At 38.2% G+C, this 24,886-nt stretch overlaps 1 protein-coding gene across 6 annotated transcripts in view; it reads left to right on the top strand.

The window, feature by feature from the left end:
• The window catches only part of PDE4D (phosphodiesterase 4D), a 674,141-nt gene that overhangs the window by 569,751 nt on the left and 79,504 nt on the right, over positions 1-24,886 (top strand). For all 6 annotated transcript variants that reach the window (XM_038170325.2, XM_072031125.1, XM_072031126.1 and 3 more), the window contains one exon: positions 907-956. In XM_038170325.2, coding sequence (XP_038026253.1) covers positions 907-956 — 50 coding nt within the window. The remainder of the gene's footprint in view (positions 1-906; positions 957-24,886) is intronic.

Genomic DNA, 24,886 nt, shown 5'->3' with positions numbered 1-24,886 from the left:
GTTCATGATTATAATGCGACATTATAAATATGACCTTTCTCCAATTCTGGTACAGAATCATAGCTAACATTAACATTAGTTAAACTGTAAAGTTTTGTAATGAAGCAATTTTCCTTATCCAGAATGTGTGTCTCCAGAAATTAGAAGTAGTTAGTATTCATGGAAGCTCATTCCCATAGCAGTTTCATAGAATCATAGAATGGCTCAGGTTGGAAGGGACCTCAAAGATCATCCAGTTCCAACCCCCCTGCCATAGGTAGGGACACCACCCACTAGATCAGGTTGTTCAGGGATGGGGCATCAATTTCTCACTGAAGACTTCAGTATCTAAAGACAGCTGCCTATCATTGCATACGCAATGCTGTAGAAAGATATTTCCAGGACCCTTGGTTGGAATATTCAGCCCCTGCTTCTCTCATCCATACAACCCTAAGCAGCTGTGTCAGTTCAGCAAATCATCGAGCAAAGGATTCCACTGTGCTGTTTGCCCTAAAGATTATTGTGAAATGTATGTGCAACATAGTAAATGAACTTAAAACTAATTTTTGCTTTAAGAATTTATCTCATATAAGAGAATGTGGGTAGTGAGAGTATTCTTGTAAGAATAAAAACTATGTGTATAGACCAAACTGTAAGCTGTGTACAAGCTCCAGCAATGATTAGGCAGGTTTTTAACAAACTTATAGATATCCCTGCTGAAGTTCCCAATCTGCAGAAAGATTTGAGCATCAGTTGTGAATTCCTTTCTGCGTTATATAAATAGCTGAAAGAACTCTTTCTTTGTTTATGCTAGTGTGTGTCAGTCCCAAATAACTTCTAAAGGAAAAGTGTTTCCTATTATATTGTTCAGGGATTCAACCACCTGTGAGTTAATCAGGTTTATAACTCTTCTTTATTTTTTTTTAGACGGTCACCAATGTGTAACCAACCATCCATTAACAAAGCAACTATAACAGGTAAGAAACCAGCATGGGTTTCTAAAGTTAATATATGTTTATAAAAATGAAAGTCTCATTAAAAAATGAATTTTATAATAATACCCTCATACTGTTTCATAGCTTGTTATATCATGCAGTACTTTTGGTTGTTATAATGGCAACGTGGTCTTGAACCAAGTTGTTCCCATGTTATGGGAACATACTTTTTTGAAATTTTTATATTATATTAATACATGTATTTTTACTCCATGTAGCCTTCCAAGTGGTTACAGTCTTTATGGTGTGTTGACAGAGTGAAAGGATTTGCTTTGCCTCTTAGTGAAAGCATACAGGCCCTTACTATACAAGCAATTTATCATTTAAAGCAAGAGCTTATCGTTTCCAGTATTTTCAGCCTATTTTTTTTTTCCGGGTAGATCTTCGCTTGATTTTTACTGATCCTTTGCAAAGCCCTTGTCTTTTTAATTGTGTCATAATGGGATAGTAAGTAAAGGAAGATATTATACTTCATTTTTTTTGAAGAGAACTATGCCTTTGTCATCTTAATAATCTCTTTTCTGAAGCTCTGGATAGTGGTAACATCATTGTTTTTTTCATCTATCCTCAAACACATATCCCTCTAAAAGATCCAGTCTTGGGAGTTCTGTTTATTCTCCAAAGAAGTCAACGTGTAATGTGAGCACTTGTATGGGCTTATCAGGGAACAGAGGGTTAAATCTTTTCAAATCCATTCTATACACAGAAAATCATCCTTAGTTATGAATGTTTTGCAATCATACTTAAATTCATAGTAACTAAATGAACAGGGGGGGGAGGAAGATGAATACATGGATCTGTCATGAACTGTTTCTTGCCTGTAACACCTATAATCACAATCATTTTTTAATGTATTACTTTAAGAGGTCATTTTGGGTGTTGTTTTCAAATTACTAACTATGAGACATCTCAATTATTGAGAGATGCTACATCTATTTTTAACCATGGATTTTGTCTCACAAATCAGTGCAGTCACTCAGAAGTCTGTTATCCTAACTGGAGACAGAAATTTTAAAAAGCAGAGTTCTTTCTTTGGTTCCAAGGCGCTAACTTTAGAACGCCTACAACACAGTAAAATCCCTGCCAGTAACAGAAAATGTGATATCCAGAACAGAAAATATGCATGCATGTGAACATTCAGGGAGCTTACCTTACATGATCTCCCCCAGTGGTTTGCCTGAGGACAGCTTCTCTTCTCCAGCAGAAGCTGCTCAGGCATCAGGACCCAAGACACAATCTGCTGGAAGTTACTGTTGCTCATTTTTAATTCCCCCCTGATCTGAAGGTTTCAATTCAGCTAATCCCCAGAGCGCAGAGTACTTGTCAGAAACGATACATCAACTGAGGTTTTAGTGTTTGGAAGGAAGGTAGTGCAGTCAGTGGTGCAGCTAATACAGAAAATGTTTCTGTGCCAAGAAATTAAAAGGCAGCATGAGTGGAAGGTAAAGAATAGCAAGGATAATTTAATCTAATTGAGTTCAGTCTGATTCTACAGAGATGCTGCTGGAACTGCTGTGCCCAAATTATGCATTGAACTAGCTGAGCTGGGGCCTGTGTGCATTGGATATAAGTGGCTAAAAGACATCAATGATACAGAAAAAGATATATTTAGCTACTATAAAGGTTGAAAATAGCTACAGTTCACTTCGACTGCTGAATGGAGATGGAGGCTGGGTACTTTTTTGCCTGAATGTGTTTTCCCATTCTTAGTTATACACTGTTTTGTTTTTGTTTTTGTTTTTGTTTTGTTTTTGTTTGTTTGCTTTTTTTTTTAAATTGCATTTCCATAGGAACGAATTTCATGGCATAAGCACAGAAGCATGCATAGATGCTTTCTTGAAGCATATATAATCCTGGTAAAACACATTGCACAATGGCATTATACCAAAAAGAAAAGACATATTGCAAACAATTTTTTAATTTTTTTTTTTTGTTCCTGCTCATCTTAGAATGATTAAAGATCCTTTTGGATGCTCCTATGCTTTCCGAATTTTTCTCGGGAATATTTGTAACGTAGCTTGTGCAGAGTCTTTCCTGCTGAAAAGTCCTCTCAGTCATGCTGTACAAACTAGGTGACTGGAAGACACAGTGTCACTAAACAATGTCGATATTTAAACAGAAATAGACACAAAAGGTGGAAGTTTTATGTTGCTAGGCTTCCAGAAAGTGTCAGCTTCCAGGAAAAGCTAAAGTGTAGTAAGACAGAACTGTTAGACCTAATGGGAAAAAATGATAAAGGAAAGAAAAAAAGGGATTTGGTAAAGCAAAGTGACTCAAGCAGCAAGAACAAAATTATTGCATTGTGATTAAAAACTATTTTTTGCTATTTTAAGAATTTACCTTGAGGTAGAAAAGTTTGAGAAAATCCATTAAGAAAAAAGTAGGGAACTGTGTAATAGAGAATTGAAGCAGCACAGGAATAAAATGTTCAAATTGTTAGAAGCAATAGCAGCCATAGCAGTCTGGAAGTTAGAATCATCTTTAAATGTGAACATGTAGATGCCAATGATTAAAATATGGCTTGTTCTATTCAATATATCCACATTAATCCTTTTTGGAAACTGTTGACAGAAACAGTTATGTATTAGTGGCATACTTGATCTTCAGTATAAAACAAGCATGTATCCTACAGCATGTTGGGTGTACAGATAAATTAGGGAGTAGGAGGTGGGAGTTTTTCATGTACCAATAAACTTCTTAGATAGCACTTTTATTATCCATTTTAGATGTCTAGGATGTAGATTTCTATTTTGGTGAGGCTCATTAGAGTCCTTTTACAGTCAGTGTAAATAAGCAGACATGCAAATAGACTTATTTTAGGTGTCTTCTTTAAAGGGTCCCTAAATTGGTACCTAAACATGCTATTGCTGTCCTTTGTCTGATAATAGCTTGGGATAACTCCTTTTGCTGTATGGTGATTTATTGCTTGGTGTTTTGTTCTTCAACCAGAAGAGGGGTTCCTCTCACTGTGATTCACATTTTCAAAGCAATCATATGAACCGTGTTTCATTTCAAATTTATAGTAATTCTCCTAATGCAACACATCAGTGAATTATAAATAGCATTTCATTTTCAAATTACGAACAACAACAACAAAACAACAACAACAAACCACTATTATCTGTGACTCAAGGACTGAGCTTTAAAATTTTCATTTTTAATGAAAAAATGAGCAAGCATTAAATCTCTTTTGGTTACTACATTTCTAGTATATGCACTTCTAGCTGAAAGTATAATGAGCTATGAAGGAACTATACATGCATGGTTCTGCATCTTAAACCCATCAGAAATCAATAATTTGATTATTTAAATGGAGCTTCTTGCATGTTTCTTGTAGACTTTGTTCAACATAGTTCTTGGTTTCTACCAATTACCTTCAGGTTTCCCATGAAACTTATGGTTTTGAAGTGTAATCTACCAGTTTTTATTTTATGACACTGGAAGTATAATCAATCATTATTTATTTAATAATTAAATAATGTTATCTAATTAAGTGATTAGCTTGCTGTATTTCAGTATCATGCACTTGAGCAAAAATCACCATGGAAAGCTAAACATCAGACTGAAACTCCTAAATATAGACAGGTAGACAAAAGAAATAACACAGGTTACATCTGAAAATCTGTAGTTTATATCAAGTACTACTGGAAATCACAGAATCACAGAATTACCTAGGTTGGAAGAGACCTCAAGATCGTCGAGTCCAACCTCTGACCTAACACTAACAAGTCCTCCACTAAACCATGTCACTAAGTTCAACATCTAAATGTCTTTTAAAGACCCCCAGGGATGGTGACTCCACCACTTCCCTGGGCAGCCCATTCCAATGCCTCATGACACTCAGCAAAGAAGTTCTTCCTAATATCAAACCTAAAACACCCCTGGTGCAACTTCAGCCCATTCCCTCTCGTCCTGTCACTAGGCATGTGGGAGAATAGACCAACCCCCACCTCTCTACAGCCTCCTTTAATGTACTTATAAAGAGCGATAAGGTCACCCCTGAGCCTCCTTATCTCCAGGCTGAACAAACTTTCTCAGCCACTCCTCATAGGACTTGTTCTTCAGACCCCTCACCAGCTTCATTGCCCTTCTCTGGACTCTTTCGAGCACCTCGATGTCCTTCTTGTAGCGAGGGGCCCAAAACTGAACACAGTACTCAAGGTGCGGCCTCACCAGAGCTGTGTACAGGGGGACGATCACTTCCCTAGCCCTGCTGGCCACACTGCTTCTTATGCAAGCCAGGATGTCGTTGGCCTTCTTGGCCACCTGAGCACACTGCTGGCTCATATTCAGCTGACTATCCAGAAATACTTCCAGGTCCTTCTCTGCCTGGCAGCTTTCCAACCACTCCTCTCCCAGCCTGTAGCTTTGCTTGGGGTTATTGTGCCTCAGGTGCAGGACCCGGCACTTGGCCTTTTTGAATTTCATACAGTTGACCTCAGCCCATCGGTGCAGCCTATCCAGATCCTCCTACAGAGCCTTCCTACTCTCGAGCAGATTGACACACGCACCTAACTTGGTGTCATCTGTGAACTTACTGAGGGTACACTCAATCCCCTCATCCAGATCATCGATGAAGATATTAAAGAGGACCGGCCCCAGTATCAAGCCCTGGGGAACGCCACTAGTGACCGGCCTCCAGCTGGATTTGGCTCCATTCACCACAACTCTTTGGGCCCGGATATCCAGCCAATTTTTAACCCAATGAAACGTACGGCAGTCCAAGCCACGACCAGACAGATTCTTGAGGAGAATGCTGTCGGAAACAATATCAAGAGCCTTGCTGAAGTCAAGGTAGACCACATCCACAGCCTTTCCTTCATCCACCAAGCGCGTCACTTTGTCATAGAAAGAGATCAGGTTCGTCAAGCAGGACCTGCCTTCCATAAACCCATGCTGACAGGGCCTGATCGCCTGCTTGCCCTGTAAGTGCCGCTTGATGATACTCAAGATAATCTTCTCCATGAGTTTCCCTGGCACAGAGGTCACACTGACAGGCCTATAGTTTCCTGGATCTGCCCTCCGGCCCTTCTTGTAGATGAGCACCATGTTTGCTAGCCGCCAGTCGACTGGGACCTCCCCCGATAGCCAGGGCTGTTGATAAATGATGGAAAGTGGCTTGGCCAGCTCCTCTGCCAGTTCTCTCAGTATCTTCGGGTGGATCCCATCTGGCCCCATCGACTTGCGTACATCCAAGTGCCGTAGCAGGTCACCAACCATTTCTTCATGGATAGCGAGGGCCACATTCTGCCCCCCATCCCCTCCTTCCACCAGTTCAGGAAACTGGGTATCCAGAGAGCAACTGGTTTTGCTGCTAGAGACTGAGGTAAAGAAGGCATTAAGCACCTCCGCTTTTTCCTAGTCTTTCATAACTAAGTTCCCCCCTGCATCCAGTAAAGGCTGGAGATTCTCCTTAGTCCTCCATTTTGCATTAATGTATTTGTAAAAACATTTTTTGTTGTCTTTGACAGCAGTTGCCAGATTGAGCCGCAGATGAGCTTTGGTTTTCTAATTTTGTCTGCACTGCCTCCCAACATCCTAATAGTCCTCCCGAGTGGCCCGCCCTCTTTTCCAAAGATTGTAAACCCTCTTGTTTCTTCTAAGCTCAAGCCACAGTTCCCTGTTCAGCCAGGCCAGTGTTCTTCCCCGCCAGCTCATCTTTGGGCACTTGGGGACAGAGCGCTCCTGCACCATTAAGATTTCCTTCTTGAAGAGCGCCCAGCCTTCCTGGACTACTCTGCCCTTCAGAACTGCCTCCCAAGGGACTCTGCCAACCAGTGTCCTGAACAGTTCAAAGTCAGCCCTCTGGAAGTCCAATACAGCGGTTTTACTGGTCCCCTTCCTGGTTTCTGCAAGAATGGAGAACTCTACCATTTCATGGTCACTCTGCCCAAGACAGTTTCCAACCACCACATCTCCCACCAGCCCTTCTCTGTTTGTGAAGAGAAGGTCTAGCGGGGCACCTCCCCTGGTAGGCTCACTAACCAGTTGCGTCAGGAAGCTGGTTCCATGCTCTCCAGAAACCTCCTAGACTGCTTTCTCTGGGCCTTGTTGTGCTTCCAGGATATATCTGGGAAGTTGAAGTCCCCCACGAGAACAAGCGCTGACAATTTTGCAGCTTTTTTCAGCTGCCTGTAGAAGTCCTCATCCATCTCCTCATCCTGGTTCAGTGGTCTATAACAGACCCCCACCAGGATGCTTGCCTTGTTGGCCTTCCCGCTGATCCTAACCCATAGGGACTCAACCTTATCATTCCCATATCATTCATTAGAAATAGAATTTTTAGTGAGAAATAGTTAAATGCTTCCTTTTAAATTCTGCAAATGCTTTTGAAATTTTCCCATCTTTGAATTGTATGAAGATAGCCATATGAATTGCAAGTTATTTCTCAGATTGAAGAAAAATAGCACATCATGCTCTGTGGTGTGGATTTTATGCTATGTTACATACATGTAAACGTTCTTTATCATTGTCAGTTGGATAAATAAATAGTTTTCATTTTTGTTACTTCTGTGCAACTCAACTCCTGCCTTTAAAAAACAACAAAAAAAGACTCCTGAAAACTCACATGCCAGACTAATAATCTGCTATTTAATAATAAATTGAGGTACTTGACACCAGAAGCATTGTAGAATTCAGAGTTGACTTATCCTGGCTATTCATTTTATTCATTTATAATGGCTATTCATTTTATTGTCATAGCAATCCTACATACTGCTCTTATGTCTCTAACATCCTTTGGGAACTTAGCCATCTTCCTTAAAGAAGTAATTTCCTTCCTCAGAATAATTATTTGTGGTGTTATCTAGACCTCTGTATAGCACAGATAAATGTATAAGGTCAATTCTATTCAGCTGTTGCTTTGTTTTGATGCTGGTGTTTCTGAAGCCTTTTAACATCTGCCACGCAAGTTTTGAAGTTCAGTAGGCAATTTGAATCTGCAGAGAAAAATGCTGAGGAAAAGGTCAGCACATCTATTTTGTCCAAAAAAGGTTATAGTAATTTAAAGCAATTGGCACTGCTTTATAATCCACTATTTGGATGAATCAATATAAATTTGGTATTAATACATGAAATGAGAACGCAATTAGGAAAAGATTAGTAGTTCTTCAAACGGAATGGAGTTTTAAAAGGCCTTGTGCATTTTTCATTAATCTGTTGCTATATAATATTGAATTTTATTTGTGGTCCACATCCTTGTAGTCTTTTAGAGTTACATAAGTCACTGATCTCAGAGCTTTACATACGGAAAGGACAGCAGAAACAGATGGTTGAGATTGGAAGGAGGATTAAAATCCTAATGACTCTTCTACGTGGTGTACCGTGCCTTCTTGAAAAGGTTTATTATGATGGGCGTGTTTGTATACTAGACCTCAATTCACGTGTATGTGATAAACTCTGATTACAAATATATGTATTAGTTTTAAGGAAAAGTAGTGATATTGGTGAATATTTGGGGTGATATGTTATGGACTATAACTTTTTCATTTCTTGTTGTGCCACCCAGACAACAGAAAAAAAATATATTTATTTATTTATTTATTTATTTATTTATACTGTGCAATCCAAAATGAATATAGCTTTAGCTTGCCATGAAATTTCTCCACCTGGTCCACGTAATTCAGTAACTAACTAGTAACGCAAGTGTCCTGTGCTTTAGCTAGTTTCAACTATTCAATTTGCAAAATGAGCTCACAATTTTCTAACAAGTGTTCTGAATAAAGAATTGACAATCATCAATTTCACTGAAGTCCAAATCTCCAGGTACAAAGGTGCTTTAAAGAGACTTGTATATTGTATTTTTTTTAACAATCAATAATATTTTGCATAAATAAAGCAGAATTGGAAAATAGCAATATTTACATGAGCTAGTTGTTTCAGTTAATCATTAAAGGCCTTATCTAGGCCATGATAACTAAAAGGAGAGTTATCTCATTTACAGCCTTCTTATCCAGAATAAAAACAAAATCTTACTCTTTTGTGAGATATAGGGCACAAATTACATTCAGACTGATACTCATTCATAAATCTCCTGCCCTGAATAAACAGGAAATGCAGAGAAAAACAAGGTACAGAAGAGAGAGGAGTCCACTCCCCGCCCAGGCTTACACAGTTGCTTTTTCACATTAACACATGAAGAAGCAGCTTCTTCCATTGCACATAGTTTGTGGGCATTTGATATGCATAAATTTAGGCCATATTTGTCTGTTTTCTATATTCAAACAAACAAACAAAAAACTATCCCTTTGTGTCACAGTTTGTGCAACAATATCATGTGCTATAATGAAAATATACATACTTAATATTGGTTACTTGAGAAAGTAACTGTTAAGCTGCATTTCCCTTTAAAGTGAATAGTATTTGTGTCCCCAGCTTATCCCCTTTCTTGGTTTAGAGGTGGTTATTGCTATGGTGCAGCTGTGAAGGCTTGCTGAATGCTTTCTTCATTTTCATCCACATAGTTTTAATTAATGTTGAAAAAAAAAAAAATCTGACTGGGAGAATCAAAAATCCAAATTATTATTATTATTTATTTATTTTTAACTTGTGCTGGTTCAAGTTTGCTGGGTTTGTAAAACAGTGATTAACTTTCCTGAGGCAGAACAGCAGGAAGAGGATTGACGTGGTTTTGGACAACATAAGCTGTTTATGTATCATCTCACATTCAAGGAAGTGAATAAAATCAGGTTGAAAAATAGAATAATCTCTACATTTGACTACTGCCCAGTACTGTTTAAAAATCTCAGAAATTCATACTTTGTATACAGTGAAATTATGAGAAAGTATGACAGCTTTCAGGATCCCCCGTGATATGTTTAAACAATGTCTTGCCCTAACCATACTAGTTGCAAAATCTTTATTTTCATTACATTATTAAAAAATGCTAAGTAACACATATTCTGAAAAGTTGTATTTTCCTCAGTACTAAATACACTTTATGGTTTGTGTTTTAACACTGATACCTGATATCCAAATGTGTAAGCTTTCATTAAAAAAAAAAAAAAAGCAACTTACTTAAACAGAGAAGTACAATCATAGTTAAAACATTCCTGGCAAGAATATCAGAATATCAGTGGAATTGTATCTATCAATCAATATCAACAATTAGGAAAAAAAAAATAATAAAAAAAAATTAGTTGTTTTGCAGTGTGTAGACTACAACACTTGGCCCTTGCACGTTGTTTTTTAATTTCATAACAGTGTATTTTGTTGGAAATGAGGGTTTAGGTTAACAAAGAGCATAGAGATTAAAAGGGAGCACAGAGATGATCTCTGCTTGCAAACTTCATCCAGCACTTTAGATTATTTTCCTTAAAATTGCGTTGTAGCACAGCCTTGATTTTAAAATACGTACACATTTTGGAGTAGGTACTCAGTTTAAAAAGAAAACATGAGAGAGATTATCAATCATCTCAAAGAGAATTTAATATGCAACCCAACATCAATTTTTGCTTCTTACCTTTATATTGGTCTCATATTTTGCTACATCAGTGAAAGTCAATATTCAGCATTTCAGCAAAACTGTCCGTTTTACTGGAAAGACAGGATGATAAGCTTCATGTGCTTCCTCTTCTCTTTTTAGCCCAGCTATGTCACTTACGGTCACTGTTAGTTGAGAAATGTATGTGTCAGACTGCATTTACTGTATCAATAATAATAGCAGAACAACTGAAGGAGTGAAAGGTGGTTTGGTTTGTAGGACTGAGGTGACAAGAATCACAGAAAAACAGGACTCTTGTCTATGTCATTTTTCTCATTCCTGTTACATATACAGCCCATTGGCTGATGAATATAGAAAATAAAACTGTGACGATGTGGATTGACCGCTGGGTGTATTGTGAATGCATCTTCATTTCACAACTCATCCAGCTTTTGACAGCTGTGATCAGTGATACATTGTCTTCTGTCCTATGGATAGACTTGAAAGTAGATCTCTTTTCCATTAATAGGTTACTGAGAAACTGGTCCATTAAAGTCTATTCACTTTACTGAGTATCCATTTAAAAATTCAGGGCTACAATAATTCTACTCATTAAAGTGACTAAGTTCTGCTTTTATTATAGCCTGCCTTCTGAGTATAGACCCTGGAGAAAGCCTTGAATCAGAGCACCCAGCAGCCAGGGTCAGACAAGCAAGAATAGCAGTTCTTCTGTTGTGGACTAGGAAGTTCTGCAGGTCCCTATGCATACCCTTTGTCCATACTCAGATAAAATGTCTAAATTATCCTCGGAGCAGTGGTCACAGTTTAGGACCTGGCCCCGCACATCTCCTCCAAGAGTGAGCATATCACCAGACTACAGTCTCAGCCTCCTTTTTACTCATTCCCTCTCTCACCTCAAGAATTTTGCATTATGTGCTGCAAAGTGACTCATCTTTACCTGGAGAGAGTAATTCCAGGTCCAGCAGCAGGAAAATCTACTTGTGCATACTGCACTTTCTCAAGAATTGAAAAAAAATTGAGAAATTGAGAATTGAGAAATGATCAAAATGTTTAAGAACAAGAAATACCTAAAACTCAGGATTCTGCTCTCAGTACAGATGTTCTAACACCTTCATGTAAAAAGAAATTTTTTCCTATGTTAGGTGACTCTTCTCAGAAGACCTTTGGTGGTGGGAATCAGGACTGCTTGGAAGTAATTGTTGAGTACACCTTAGTCAATCACGTATTCAGACACGTTCCTGTGTTAAATGCTTCCAGTTAGCTGGCTCTAGCTGGCTGAGTATATTAAATCCTTTCAGACTAGGCTTTCTGTACAGTCAGGGAAGGACGGCAGCTGTCTCAGGCCATCTTAAATTTCTGTGGATGCTTTACCTCCCCAAGAACCTTGGCAAGATTATATCACAAGAATCACCCAACAGGCAATATTTTGGTGTCACAATTTGCAAGAGGCACCAGTGGGAAGCTTAACAATCCCAAATATCATATTTGCTAGCTCGGAAAGAGTTTCAACAAGGAATTTAGGAGAGTTGCTGTTGGGAAATAGGAGAAATGGCAGAAAGCAATGAAAGAGACAGTAGTTCTTACTGGACAATCTTCACTTTAAATATTAAAAGTGTCAGGATGTGACTTCTTTCAAACTTCCTATACAAACCATAGTTCTCTTGCAGGTTTGGACAGCTTTATGTGGGGTTCTGTTAACAGAATTGGATTTTTTTGTATTTATTTTTTTAATCATAGTCCTTAATCTGCTCACAGTTGAAAAGATTCAGCTCTAACTTGTGTAGAAGCAGAGATTTTTGTACCAGAAATGTAAGTACAAAGTTGAACTAATTCCAAGCCATAATAAATCACTTTTATTTTCTGATTAAATAATAATAATAGTAAGATGATAGACGACAAATGGAGGTAGTCTCTCATTAGGATAATAATTTGGGAGTTTTACCTTAATAATAATGAACAAGGTAGGATTGCATCTGAGCAAGTGAATTTTGTCACTAGACAGCTTATCTACTTACCTATACTAAAGAAACAGGCAATAACTCAGGAACAGACTACAGAAATAACTACTGGACTAGCAGACCTGTAGAATTTTCCTGTCTACTAAGCTATATGGTAGTGGCTTCGTTAGTGGACGTACTATAGGAACCATTGACTACTTAGTCTTTAATTGATGGAGTGCAAAGATGGCTACAAGAAAAAGCCCAGAAAGAAGTCAGTGACAAAGAAATGAAGGAGAAAACTGGAAAAAAAAAGCTTGATGCAGACTGGTTTCTTGAGTTGTGTTAGCAATTGGGTGCAGAAAGGTCTGACAGAGGAGGAGGAACAGCTAGTGGAAAAGAAGACAGAAGGAAGATGTTTTAGGAAGAATCTTTATTATTATTATTTACTACTTATTTGCTATTATTTATTATTTCATCATTATTATTTATAGTACTGTTTTTGAACCATTTCAGAAAGAGAAAAAGCAAAACCAGAATTTAAGGCAGATTTGTTTCTTCTTTATTGGACTTTGGCAAATAGAAGCAGCAGCAATGGGAAATGAGCAACCCCAGATCTGTTTTTCATGTTCTGTCCTTTCTGTTTCCTAAAAAGAAAAGGACCTGCATAGTGGATTTCAGTATTTCAGCTGCAGTAATACTTTTTTTTTGCTTTTTAGGTGTATTGTTTTGTTTTGTGGTGTGTTTTTTTTTTATTATTATTTATTTATTTATCGGTGAATCTAGAAAAAATTTTTAGAGATAGAAGATGAAAACGCTGTTTGAACTTCGCCATTCCCCATTCAATCTTCAATCCTGAAAATCAATCAGACAAAGAAGGGGGCAGAGAAGGATTCTGTAGTCTTGGAGCAAACTGTGCCCTTGCAGTTGAAGACCACCTTTAGAGAAAGAACAAGCAGCTGATATACATACTACGTATATGCCTTTCACACAGGAAAGCAATAGTCAGGTGGTGAAACCACTTTGTTCTCATATGCTTCTGCTACTTGGAAATGTGTGTAAGCATGTTACTTATCAGACATAGATTTTCACTGTATGATATTGTGAAACCAAAATGTGTTTTCTTTGCTCCAGCTAATTCTCATGATTTAGTCTGCAAAACTTTATTTTGCTGAGTAAAATGTGACCCTGAAGCACCAATGAGTCTATTACAGGACATTGATCTAGTGCAGTTCTATCCTTCTTCCAGATTTATACTCTCTTGAGTTCCGTATCTCGTGATCTTTCCATTTTTTTTGAGGTAAGACACTCTTTAGCAGGTATAGCTGGCAGTATGATATGAAGCAGTGATAAGCCATAGTGGGAGAAGGTACTAAGGAGATGGGATGCTTGTAACCTCAGCATACATTTCAAAGGAGAAAGACACAATTCTTTTGTAGAAATGCTAGTGTCTAAACATACCCACTGAAACACAATTGATGTTCAAATAAGTAAATGTTGCTTCAACACATAATATGTTTATTGTGTATGGTATTTCAAACTTCATCGTGTTGTTAGGTCCCTTCCAACATTCCATGTTGAAATACTCACCAGTTCTAGCTTTTCTATATCTCAAATTTCTAAATTTCTAAACCTCTTTTCTCCAAAGGTGTTGTTAATTTTGACTATATAATACAGTCTAGCACAGTTTTTCCAAAAATGTTTTATGACTCATTGTTAAAATGGATTTTCCACTTCACAGAATATGTTGAATATATACTTCATAGTTTACTGATGGATACTAATTTTTGAACACTGATTCTTGTGTTTGATGGTTCTGTGAGAAGCTGGTACCACAGACTGGACAATGCCCTGGGCAACTTGATCCAGTGGGTGGCATCCCTGCCCATGGCAGGGGGGTTGAAACTGTGTGATCTTTAAGGTCGCTTCCAACCTGAGCCATCCTATGATTCTATGATTCATAGGCCTTCCTCCCAAGCATGGCTCGATTCCGCAGAGCTGTCTACTAGTCACGTTTCCTTTTGCAAAACAAGAAAGGTTGATGTCAGCATTCTAAAGAGAAAAAAAAAATCACAGAATAAAAGTAACATATAATAACAGTTTTCACATCAGATATAGCTCTTATTTGTGTGAAAAGAATAACTTCATACAGCCCTAAAATCAAAACATAAAATATCTTTCTTTCTCCCAAGATAGTAGATACACAAACTGTTGACTTCCATTGCAATAATCTGAAATAGGTTTCTCAAATTTAAAAGGGGGATGAATTTTGATTATGTGAATGATCATGCAAATGGACATGAGTCCAATTTTTAAGGAAACTTTAGTGATTTTTTCTGAAAAAGTGTTCCTACAGCTAGGTTGATAAAATTTATTTTGGAGTAATTAAAGTATGAAACAGCTGTAGGAGATGAATCCTTATTTAAAAGGAGACAGGCTTACCAGTTAAACTCTGCAATGCATGCTACATAATGTAAGGGACTGAAATATCTGTAATTTATATTCCTTGAGAGCCCTTTTTTTTTTTTTCCCCTGAAAATCTACTGATTATCTGTCTACACTTCCCGTAGAAGTGTTAATATGAGTGGGAACATTTTTCTATTGTAATTATACCACTGTCCAAGAAGGGCATTTGACTTTATAATGTTCTGCATGGCTTCACCAGGTTTGCCTCTCACACTACAACACACAGGTTTATTCTGCTTCTTTTTATACTGCTCAGCTGACAGACATATCCAAATTTCAACTCGCTTAAAAATAAACAATTCTTCTTTTTAACAGTGTGTAAATTAACTGTCAAATCTTTAAAATATGCTCTGTTTCAGAAAACTTAATGCATGTATTCAGGTCCTACAGATTTAATAAAACATAGGCTAAGATTCAACATGTATTTTTGAGCAAAAGTATCAGTTTATTGAATTCCTGAACCTTTTCAGTCATTTCTTGCCTTTCTACTCCCTGCAATATGCAATCAAGTTGGCTGTGCAGGCATACAGGGAAATAATCAAGGAACCACACTGTAGTATTTTCCCTTCCCTTCCCTTCCCTTCCCTTCCCTTCCCTTCCCTTCCCTTCCCTTCCCTTCCCTTCCCTTCCCTTCCCTTCCCTTCCCTTCCCTTCCCTTCCCTTCCCTTCCCTTCCCTTCCCTTCCCTTCCCTTTTTTCTTTTCTTTTTCTTTTCTTTTTCTTTTCTCCTCTCCTCCCCTCCCCTCCCCTCCCCTCCTCTCCCCTCCCCTCCCCTCCCCTCTCCTCTCCTCTCCTCTCCTCCCCTCCCCTTTCCTCTTTTTTTTCAGTCCATTTGTTTTCCAACTCATTTACTACACAGCTATTCAAACATTTGTCTGAAAAAAAAAAGAATGGGCAGCATAAGGATAGATTTTAGTAGCAAATTATGGAATAGCCTGAAATTAATCTAAACTGTACTACTGTGAAGTAGTGTTATTGGGTTTCTACATATTTCTAAAGAAAAGTGGGTGTTTAAGTGTTTCTTAGATCATTTGCTCTCAGGCTCTTAGTAGGTCTAGAGCGCTCAGTAGCCAACAGCTGGAGAAGTTTCCACAGAAAACCAATTCTTACTTGATTGACTGAAAGAAGGCCCAGGTGATCATAGGCAAACATTTCCAAATGATGCTGAAGCCAGCCAGAAGTAAAGGCAGCATCTGAAGTATTTTCAAGTAATTCAATGCCATAAAATAAATGTTAAACAGATTAAGAGATGTGGCAATAGTTAAATTTGTAAAATAAATTAAGGAACTGTGTAGAAGTATATGAGCCCGTGAACAGAGACTGCCTTTCATCATGCCATCATTATTTAATGCCTAAAAAGTGGCACTCTGAATTGCTGAAAATGAAACTATATATTGAAATATGGCAGGAGAGATTATACAGCATAAATTTTTACCAGAATCTCAGTAAAGCAGTTGAATCCAACTTGGGATTTAGTTTTTCAAATGTATTTAGAAAGGAATCCAAATTACATGAAACATCTGTGCTTAATATTCCTTGCTTACCTGATTAACATTTAAAATGCAAAAGGAAATGCTCAGCTTTTGTGTCCGCAATGCTTCTTTTTACTTTATTTTTTAAGTCTTTGTACTGAGTAGCTTTCTTTTATGCAACAACAAGAATCTATTTTAAAGATTTAGCTGCCCATATATGTGAAAAAGTCTTGCATATCAAAGTGCAGGAGAGATCACTATCCAGATATGACACTCTGACCTGAAACACAGATGCATAGCAAAGCATGTTGACATTTCTGAGAAAAGAATAAAACCAGACAACTCTGAGGCAGATTCTAGCTGAGAAAACATATGATTCTTGGATGGAAAAAGTCCAAAATAATATTTAATTGTACAGTGAGTATAAGCAATGTGTGGTAGAAACTGAAATGAAAAATGATGTACTGGCCCTTAACTTTGAAAGCAGCTTGCTGAGGTCAATAGTTTAATCTTCCCCTTGTTAAGAAAATGAATGTATATCAAAATAAATATCTCCTGCTTATTAAAAATGAAATTAGCGAAGTTTAACAATGTTAATTTACCTGGATTTCAAAATGCAATCAGTTGTTAATTTATTCAAAAGCAGTAACTAGACATAATCTTGCAGGTTAGTTTTTACTTTAGACAATGCTTTAAAACTGTTTTGTGAGGTTTTCAATCTTTTCCTTGGAAAAAAGGGACAAGATGTAGAGAGTCATTTCCAACAGGACAAAACAAGGTCATAGGACTTCAGTGATATTTTCTTGCCTTGCGTTGTATACGTGCGTAACTTTGGCCATCTGACCACAGAAGAAAGCTCAAACAATTTAGCCCAAAAGTCTGCACAGAGCTCATCTTAGAGCTCACTGCAGAGCTGTGAGCTGTAGCCTAGGCACAGCTCATGCTCCTAAAAACTGCTACTCTGTTTGCACGCAGTAGATTGTTTATAAACAGCAGCTGTAAAGCCCTTGACAGCAATGTAGGTTGCCTTTGGGTGGTGGTTTTATGGATAAAGCATTGCACTGAGACTCACCTGGAATCAGCCCTGAGCTTTCTTATGCAATCACACTCTCTCTTGTGACAGCCTATCTCACACCTTTTACCGGGTGGTGAGGAAAAATCCATTAATGTCTGTGAGATGCTCTGACTGTTTGATGATTGGCCACTTAAATAAAAATCCAGTTACTGAGAAAGGGAATAATAGAATATTGTATGATCATACTAGTCTGAAAAAGTTTAGAAACAGAGTATATTACAAATTTAATTTCGTTCTTTACATTTGTTTAGTAAGTTGCACTGGACTGAGAAGGCTTCTGTTAAAGCAGAGGATCTTGCAAATAAGTATTTGCTCTTTCTTCCTTTCAAATTACTTTTTTTCTTCCATTTATTCCTTTGAAACAAAGACAATCTTTATTTCAGTATCTTCTCCTCATACCTATTTTTTCTTTCATTATTTTTTTTCTTTCACATATCTTGTGACCTGACTTCAATGTGCCTTCTCCTATTCAGATATCATGTTTTACTTTAAATGCAATCCTGCGGTGTGATCTTACCTTTATGCTGCATTATCTTTTTTATCTTTATTTTCCTTCACATCCTCTTTACAAAATAACAGCAGTAGCCACAAAAAAAAAAAAAAAAAAAAAAAAGAAAGAAAAAAAAAAACACCAAAAAACAACACAGAATAAAAAAAAATCTCATATGCAGAGGCTTAGAGAGATTAGAATAATTCTAGATCTATATGGAAAAACTTGACAAAATAGAACATGGAACAGTTATAAAAGCAGGACTGGATCCTACCAGTGCTACTTGGAATACTAGATTCCATTATGTTTTTATGTTTTTTAATGTAAATAACAATAGTTCTCTAAAAGTCAAAATCATTCCAGGCCTTTTAATTCATTCACAATTGCTGTTTACCAATAAATATGTTTCTCTATCTCTTGAGTAATAAACTCAGGAACATTCTCTGTTTTTCCTTGTTGCCAATGCTTTAGCTTCACCTTTCCTAAATACAAAATAATTAATAATAAACACCTTCTAGGCTTTATTTTTAGGAGAAATAAAGAATTTGTTATCACTACCTTAAATTTTTCCTGTAACAAAGCCTGGTATTATATTTTATATTATACAGTAACATTATATATTACTGTATTTCAGCAAATTACCATTTCATTGATTGTCTCATCTGTCAATGCCTAACCAAGGTTACTTGGAAGCCATTTTTAACATTTTGGTAGCGGGAGGTACCTTCCCTAGCATGCTCAAAGGCAAGCTTGCAAGGTAAGCTTCTCTTGCAGAAGAGGAGAACTGCAAGACGTCCAAATACATGTGAACTAATGTATTTAGTTCATGGGGGTACCAACACGAACAAAGTGAGAAGGCGTGCCCTTCATTTTCTGACTAAGAGCACAGGCCTCATTGAATTAGTAAAGTCCCAGACTAAAGCCCACACTCTCCCAGTTTTGAGGGTATCAGATTAAAACTGTGTCAGGTATATCTGCTCATGCTATGATCACATCCCTTGCTGCAGAGTCAACATAGTTTCAAACAAAACATATCATATGCGTAATGTCCAAACTAGGAACTTTCCTGCTATACAAGATTGACTTTAGCAGTGCTTAAACCTGCACTGTGTTCTTGGATAGTAGACTGTTACTGGGTGCTGGTTCATTATAAATAAATAAATAAAATTAATTAATCTATGTAATTGGCATAATAAGCTAAAGCATTAACTGTTTCATAGAAAAGATGTGTGTGCAGTCAGTTGTTCAAAGTGTGAATGTGTTTAGCACAGGAAAAGGATTTAGAAGAAAGTATTTTTAAATTCGTTCTCTCCATACTGTCTGTGGTGTTACCTGAGGCTGGAACAAGAATTGTTCTTTAAAATAAAAAAAAACAAATAAATATTTTTTTGCTTAGTGTGCTTTACTGTGAAGCATTCCTCTACAAAGATAACATTACTCAGAATACTTACACAGCTGCTACATCTATCTGAACACATTTTAAGATTTTTTCTCTTTAAGTCAGGCTCTCGCATGAAGTCGAAATGTCAATGGAATCACAACTGTAAATGGGAATGAAATTTCTATGCTACTTCTCAAACTAAGAGTACAGATCAGTGGTTGTAATTGTGCATATGCCTGCTAGTTGAATGTATCAAAACCAGCCAGCTAATAAATTACACTTGAGGAAATACATATGCTGTGGCTAATTAATATGGAAAAAGGGAAAAAAAAAAAAAAAGTGGGCTTTTAACTCAAAATTGGTTGACTCTTACTTTTCAATATTCTTATATCTTTTCCCAGTACAATATGTATAATAACTTTGTATATGTTGGCATTTGCTATTATCAGTAATGGTTCTAGTATCTTCATATTGTATTTGGAAAAGCATAGCAATGTCTGTTCTTGAATACAGCAATAAGAAGTCTCAAATTTATTGTCTTTAGATGGTCTCAGAATACCTTTATAAATGTCAGCATCACTGGGATTTTATTTACTTTTGCAATGGGAGAGAGAAAGCACTTTGTATGGTGTAGCAGTTCTTTTCTGGCAGGCTTTGCTGCTGTGTTGATCTTCTTAACTGAAATCTACATCCTAGACAAATAGCATTCTTATCCCTTATCTCTTAAGAGTTACACAATCAACATTTTATGAGCTTAGATTCAGAGATCTCATAACTTTATTCAAAATCTATACGAAGAGCAAAATATTATTTTCCCGGTGCCAGAGAACCTGTGTTCACCATAGGCTACAGCTGTGGACTTTTGGCGTAAAACTTCCCATTCAAAGCTACCAATTCTACTGGACATTAAAACTTAGGTTAAGTATAAACGGAATTCAGGCAAAATTGTTTTCTCAGATTTTGTGGCTGGACAGTATGCATGAAGCCTGAGAACTTTTTTAAAGTCTAGTTCCATTTCACTCACATTTCAATTGCTGTTCTTAGTTTGACTGCACAGACTGGGATTAAAACAACAACCTCAGTGAATGGGATTTGAAAGCCTTTTCAGGCCTGGTTTAGATTTGACTTCTTTAACTTCTCAGCTTTGCTTTCACTGGATTTTCACCTCCCTGCATAGGTGGCAGGAATGATAGGAGTCCTGTCACAACATGCCACTTGGTGTTGTAATAGTTGTTTTCACTGTCAAATCTGATGGCTGTATTTGCTCCTTTATTGCTGCACCATGTCTACATGTGAAAGAGTGGCAACAGTACACCAATATAGAAAGTAAAAAGTTTAGTCATGGCTTTAGGGAGCTGCCTGTAAACTGAATAAGCCTGGTTGCAACAAGCAATTTTTAATGCATTTCTTTCAGCTACTTCCTAGCCTTGGCCAATTATGGCTTAATCCTGTTCATACTGGCAAGATGTGTTTGTAATAAAACTAACCTTCAGAAGAAGAATCACCTATTTTGAATAATGTAGATATGTGGATAGACTTTGACTATTTTCTTCCTTACATTTTCTTCCATTCTTGCAAAAGACAGTTGCCACCATGACCTGGAATTGCACATGATTATCCGATTAAGAAAAAGTCACTAGATTTCCACTCATTTCTCTTGCAGACTAGCCTGTTTGACTCCCATTGGCTTCTGTGGAAATTACTCACTTCCTGTAATTGAAAAAAGGGCATCTGAAATGAGTGATGTGCTTACTGAGCAGGAAAGGAACAAGTATAGTCTCCATATCATCTTTCCATCTTTCTATTCCATTATTTGTGCATAGTTCCTCTCTCATCCATTTGAAGAACAATGTTTCTCAAAACAAAAGTAACAACAGAATTTGTGAAGTGTAGGTATTACGCTGAAACAGTCCAAGAACCTCATGAGGAGCAGCTGTGTCTGCAGCTTTTCAGCCTGTCATGCTTTGCCTCTACAGACTCATCAAGGTGTGGCTTCCCGCATTCTGGTGACATTCAGATACAGGGCAAGCAGATGTTAATTCTTTTGATAAGTAATGGAGTTTTATCTATTTTTGCTAGGACAGTATTTTTCGGTACTTGGGCGGGCTGGAGTGTTCTTGCTTCATGCCACAGAAAGTAACGGTGTATAGGTGTGTGAACACTCCATTAGCATGTATCTGGCTAAATAAATCCAGGGACTGATACCCGTAGATACAAAAACTTGGGCTTAAATGATGCTCATGTACTTCATTCCAAAGTTGGTTGTGCTCTAGAGACCAGGACGGAAACATGGTGACATACTATTTGCTGGGATTTATACATATGGTATCTGTATGTACAGGATATGTCAAATGTGAGGCATGGATATATAGCAGAGGTGCAGACAGGGAGGAATGCTTGTAAAAACAGATGTTCAGGGCATTTTATATGAGCAGCTAATTGGGATAAATAGCAGTTGGTTGAGTCAGTTGTGAGGTGAAAACTTGTCTGATACACTCCACATTGTGCGAATTCAGATACGTGGGTGCTGCAGATTTTGGTGTAAATCCCGTTAGGCCTGCCATCACCAAACCAGCCCGGGAACTTAGTTGCTCTGCCTGTTTGCCACGGCCTTCCTATCAACACAGCTGTAGAAGGGATTTAATTTTTAACGTCGAATGACTTTGTCCTTTTTGTCTGCCACGAGACAGCGTCTGCAACTGAACACCTTTAGTCCCCTCTGCCCACGGGCAGCCTCGACCTCTGCGTGGCCACAGCGGATTAGTGGGTGACGTTGGTGGTAGGGTGATGGTAGGACCAGACGGCACTGGAGGTCTTTTCCAACCCTAGTGACCTCATGACTCCACGACCAGGGCCGGGGGGGCAGGCCCCTGTCAGGCACGCCGCCGTGACGAGGCGACCATACTCCGCTCTCGCCGCCGGCTCCACTCCGCAGCTTGGCGGCGGCCTCTGAGGGCTGCGGCTGCTGTCGCAGGCGGCGCGATAAGGCGGCCATTGACGTCAACGGGGCGGGGGGGGGCTCGGCCGCGGCACCCCCATGGCCCCCCTCACCCCTCCTGCTGCTTTCCGGCGGCATGAAGCGCCCGGCCGCGGCGGGCGTGTGTTTTTGTGTGTTTTCACCGCTGTGTTTTCACTCGCACAGGGCAGGTGCTGCCTTCACAGCAAGCAGCTCCCTCTCGCAAGGCTTAGCCCAGGTCCTGAGGCGAGCTGCTGGGTGCAGACGTCCCCTCAACTTTTTGGTTTTGGGGGGGTAGCAGGGGGCAAGGCATGGTGCTTGGTGGCCTTGCGCCACAGCGTTTGAAATCTATACTCGTGTTGGCGAGCTGCTTTTCATAGCTGCTTAGCTGCTTTCATCTCTATATAAGGGAGTAGCTTTAGGTGCTCGTGAAATCTGAGTATCTGGACAGGAAGAAAATAGTGTCTTCTGGCTGCAGCTGCCTTAAAAATATACAGCAACCTCCCAACTCGAGGGTAGCGTGCTTGTATGCACGATAAAAAATGATTTCGTGCTTACTGCATCTGAATCTTTCCTAAGTCGTGAATATCCCCATAAAATCACCATAGACGTCAATATTTCTTTACAAAATGTCAAAGCAAAATCAGGTGTGTTTTTCTATCTGCAAGCAAATCTGAACACACTTTTACCTGATTTTACTCCATTACACTACAAAAATTGTACCCATTCTTTGTCTTACTTAATACTTAATGCCTTGTTGTATGTTGAATAATTTTAATGCCCCTGCCCACTATTGATGCCCCCCAGAAAAGGCATCAAGTGAGCTGAAATCAGTAGGACAACAGGTTTCTCTGTTTTAGGATGGGATTATGTGGCAATATTGAAAATAAAAATACATAAAGGGTGTTCTACATTTCTTAAGAATTAGCATGTTTGTATAATAAGTTAGAATTAACTAGGTTGTTACAGAGCAGTAGTGTCAGGAGAGGCAAATTTCTCATATCTAGAACGTTAAATTGTTATCAACAAATAAACCATTTCCCCCTAAATGATGTGAGCCTGGGGTCAGCAGAGAATCACCTACTGTCTTTCCCCCTGCTGGCTTTGGAGGTGAGCGTCAGTGTACTGGGGGTGCAAAGCAGCCTCCATCTTCAGAATGCAGCGTGGACATCCTAGGACATACCCAGTCCTAGGATGGACTGGGAAGTAGAGCTAAAATAAACCGTCCATACCTGTCCAACCATGAAAATTTATTACTGGATTATAACTGGATGCAGCTTAAAATGACCACATATCCATGGCCTCATGGATGTGGAAATGAATTCACATTAAGTGAAACACTTTATAACTAATTTCTCAGACAGCAGTGCTTACCATGAAATGAGAAAAGCCTTATTTGTAAGCACCTACGTCCTGTTGTGAAACACACTGAGCTTGCTTGGGTCCTATTTCATTGTTCTATTTACCTTTATAGATTTCCTCATCTTAACCCTATACATCATATATCTCATACTGTCTGAATATCATACCCACTTACTCAGTAATTCATAAAATATCTTGGTAACAACAAACATATGTATATAGATGTGTGTGTGTGTATTTAAAAAAAAAAAAAAAAAAGGACGGGGCGGGGGGGGGGATAGAAAACACGCAGTGATACTCTCCATTTCCCACAAACTTGATTGGCTTAAAATCTCTTCATGACAAATTTCCTGAACGTAAATATTCTGCCCCATGAAATAGCTTGGCTAAAGACAAGTATCCATTTATTTAGTGCGTAACCTAATTTTGTTTGCTGTCTAAAATCCTTAGATGGTATCAGAAGTATTGCAGTGTACATTAACTGTTACAATTGTATTTTAACTCAGCTGTCCTTGAAATAAGTCTAGACTGCCTTGCTGTGTAATACTTAGCATGGATTGTTTGCACGTTATTAAATTAGATAATGAAGCATGAATTCATTATTGGCTTTTATCTTCCATATTTGTGATATATTTGCTCAAAACATCAGGCTACAACATAGGTGTATAATTTTATGAATATAATTTGAAGTACAAGAGCTTCCAGGAACAGGAGTGGTTGTATTTACATCACTCTATCTATAAAAATGCACCCCAGTGATAAAGTAGCAGATTATGTCTGCATTATTAATACATAAGGCAGTATGTATGGTGCGGCCTAATCCATTTCGCCAGGAAATATATGCTGTAATAAAAATATGACTCACAGAAGCAGTGGCATGACAGTGTTTCCCGCTACAACTCAGCCAACATCGACCAGGGTTGCAAAAGATTAAAGTCCTTCCACATGGCCTTTCATGGTCCACTGCCTCCAGCATGAGCTGCTGCATGAAGCAGTTGCTGCTGGGGGCAGAGCATTCAGCAGTCACCTTTAGGAAAGTCTGTAGATCAGCTTTCTTGCAAGTGGCCTGGCATTTTTTGACTCAACATCTCTTGTACCATGCTATTTTGAAAGGCAACAGTACAATGCTATTTTGTGGGATTTCAGAATCAGGCTCTTAGACAAAGAGGCTTGTTTTTTTCTTAGAGGGCTAGCATTTATAGTGAAAGAGCTGCATATTATTAAAAAAAAAAATCCTGTAAAAAAATATTACCATTAAAGTCTGTTTTGACAAATAATATGTATAATTTCTATACATTGTTTTCTCCACCAGTTCATTGTATGTAGCTTCTG

The sequence above is a fragment of the Anas platyrhynchos genome, chromosome Z (assembly GCF_047663525.1).
Source record: "Anas platyrhynchos isolate ZD024472 breed Pekin duck chromosome Z, IASCAAS_PekinDuck_T2T, whole genome shotgun sequence".
NCBI lineage: Eukaryota > Metazoa > Chordata > Aves > Anseriformes > Anatidae > Anas > Anas platyrhynchos.
This window is presented reverse-complemented; position numbering and strand designations above follow the sequence as displayed.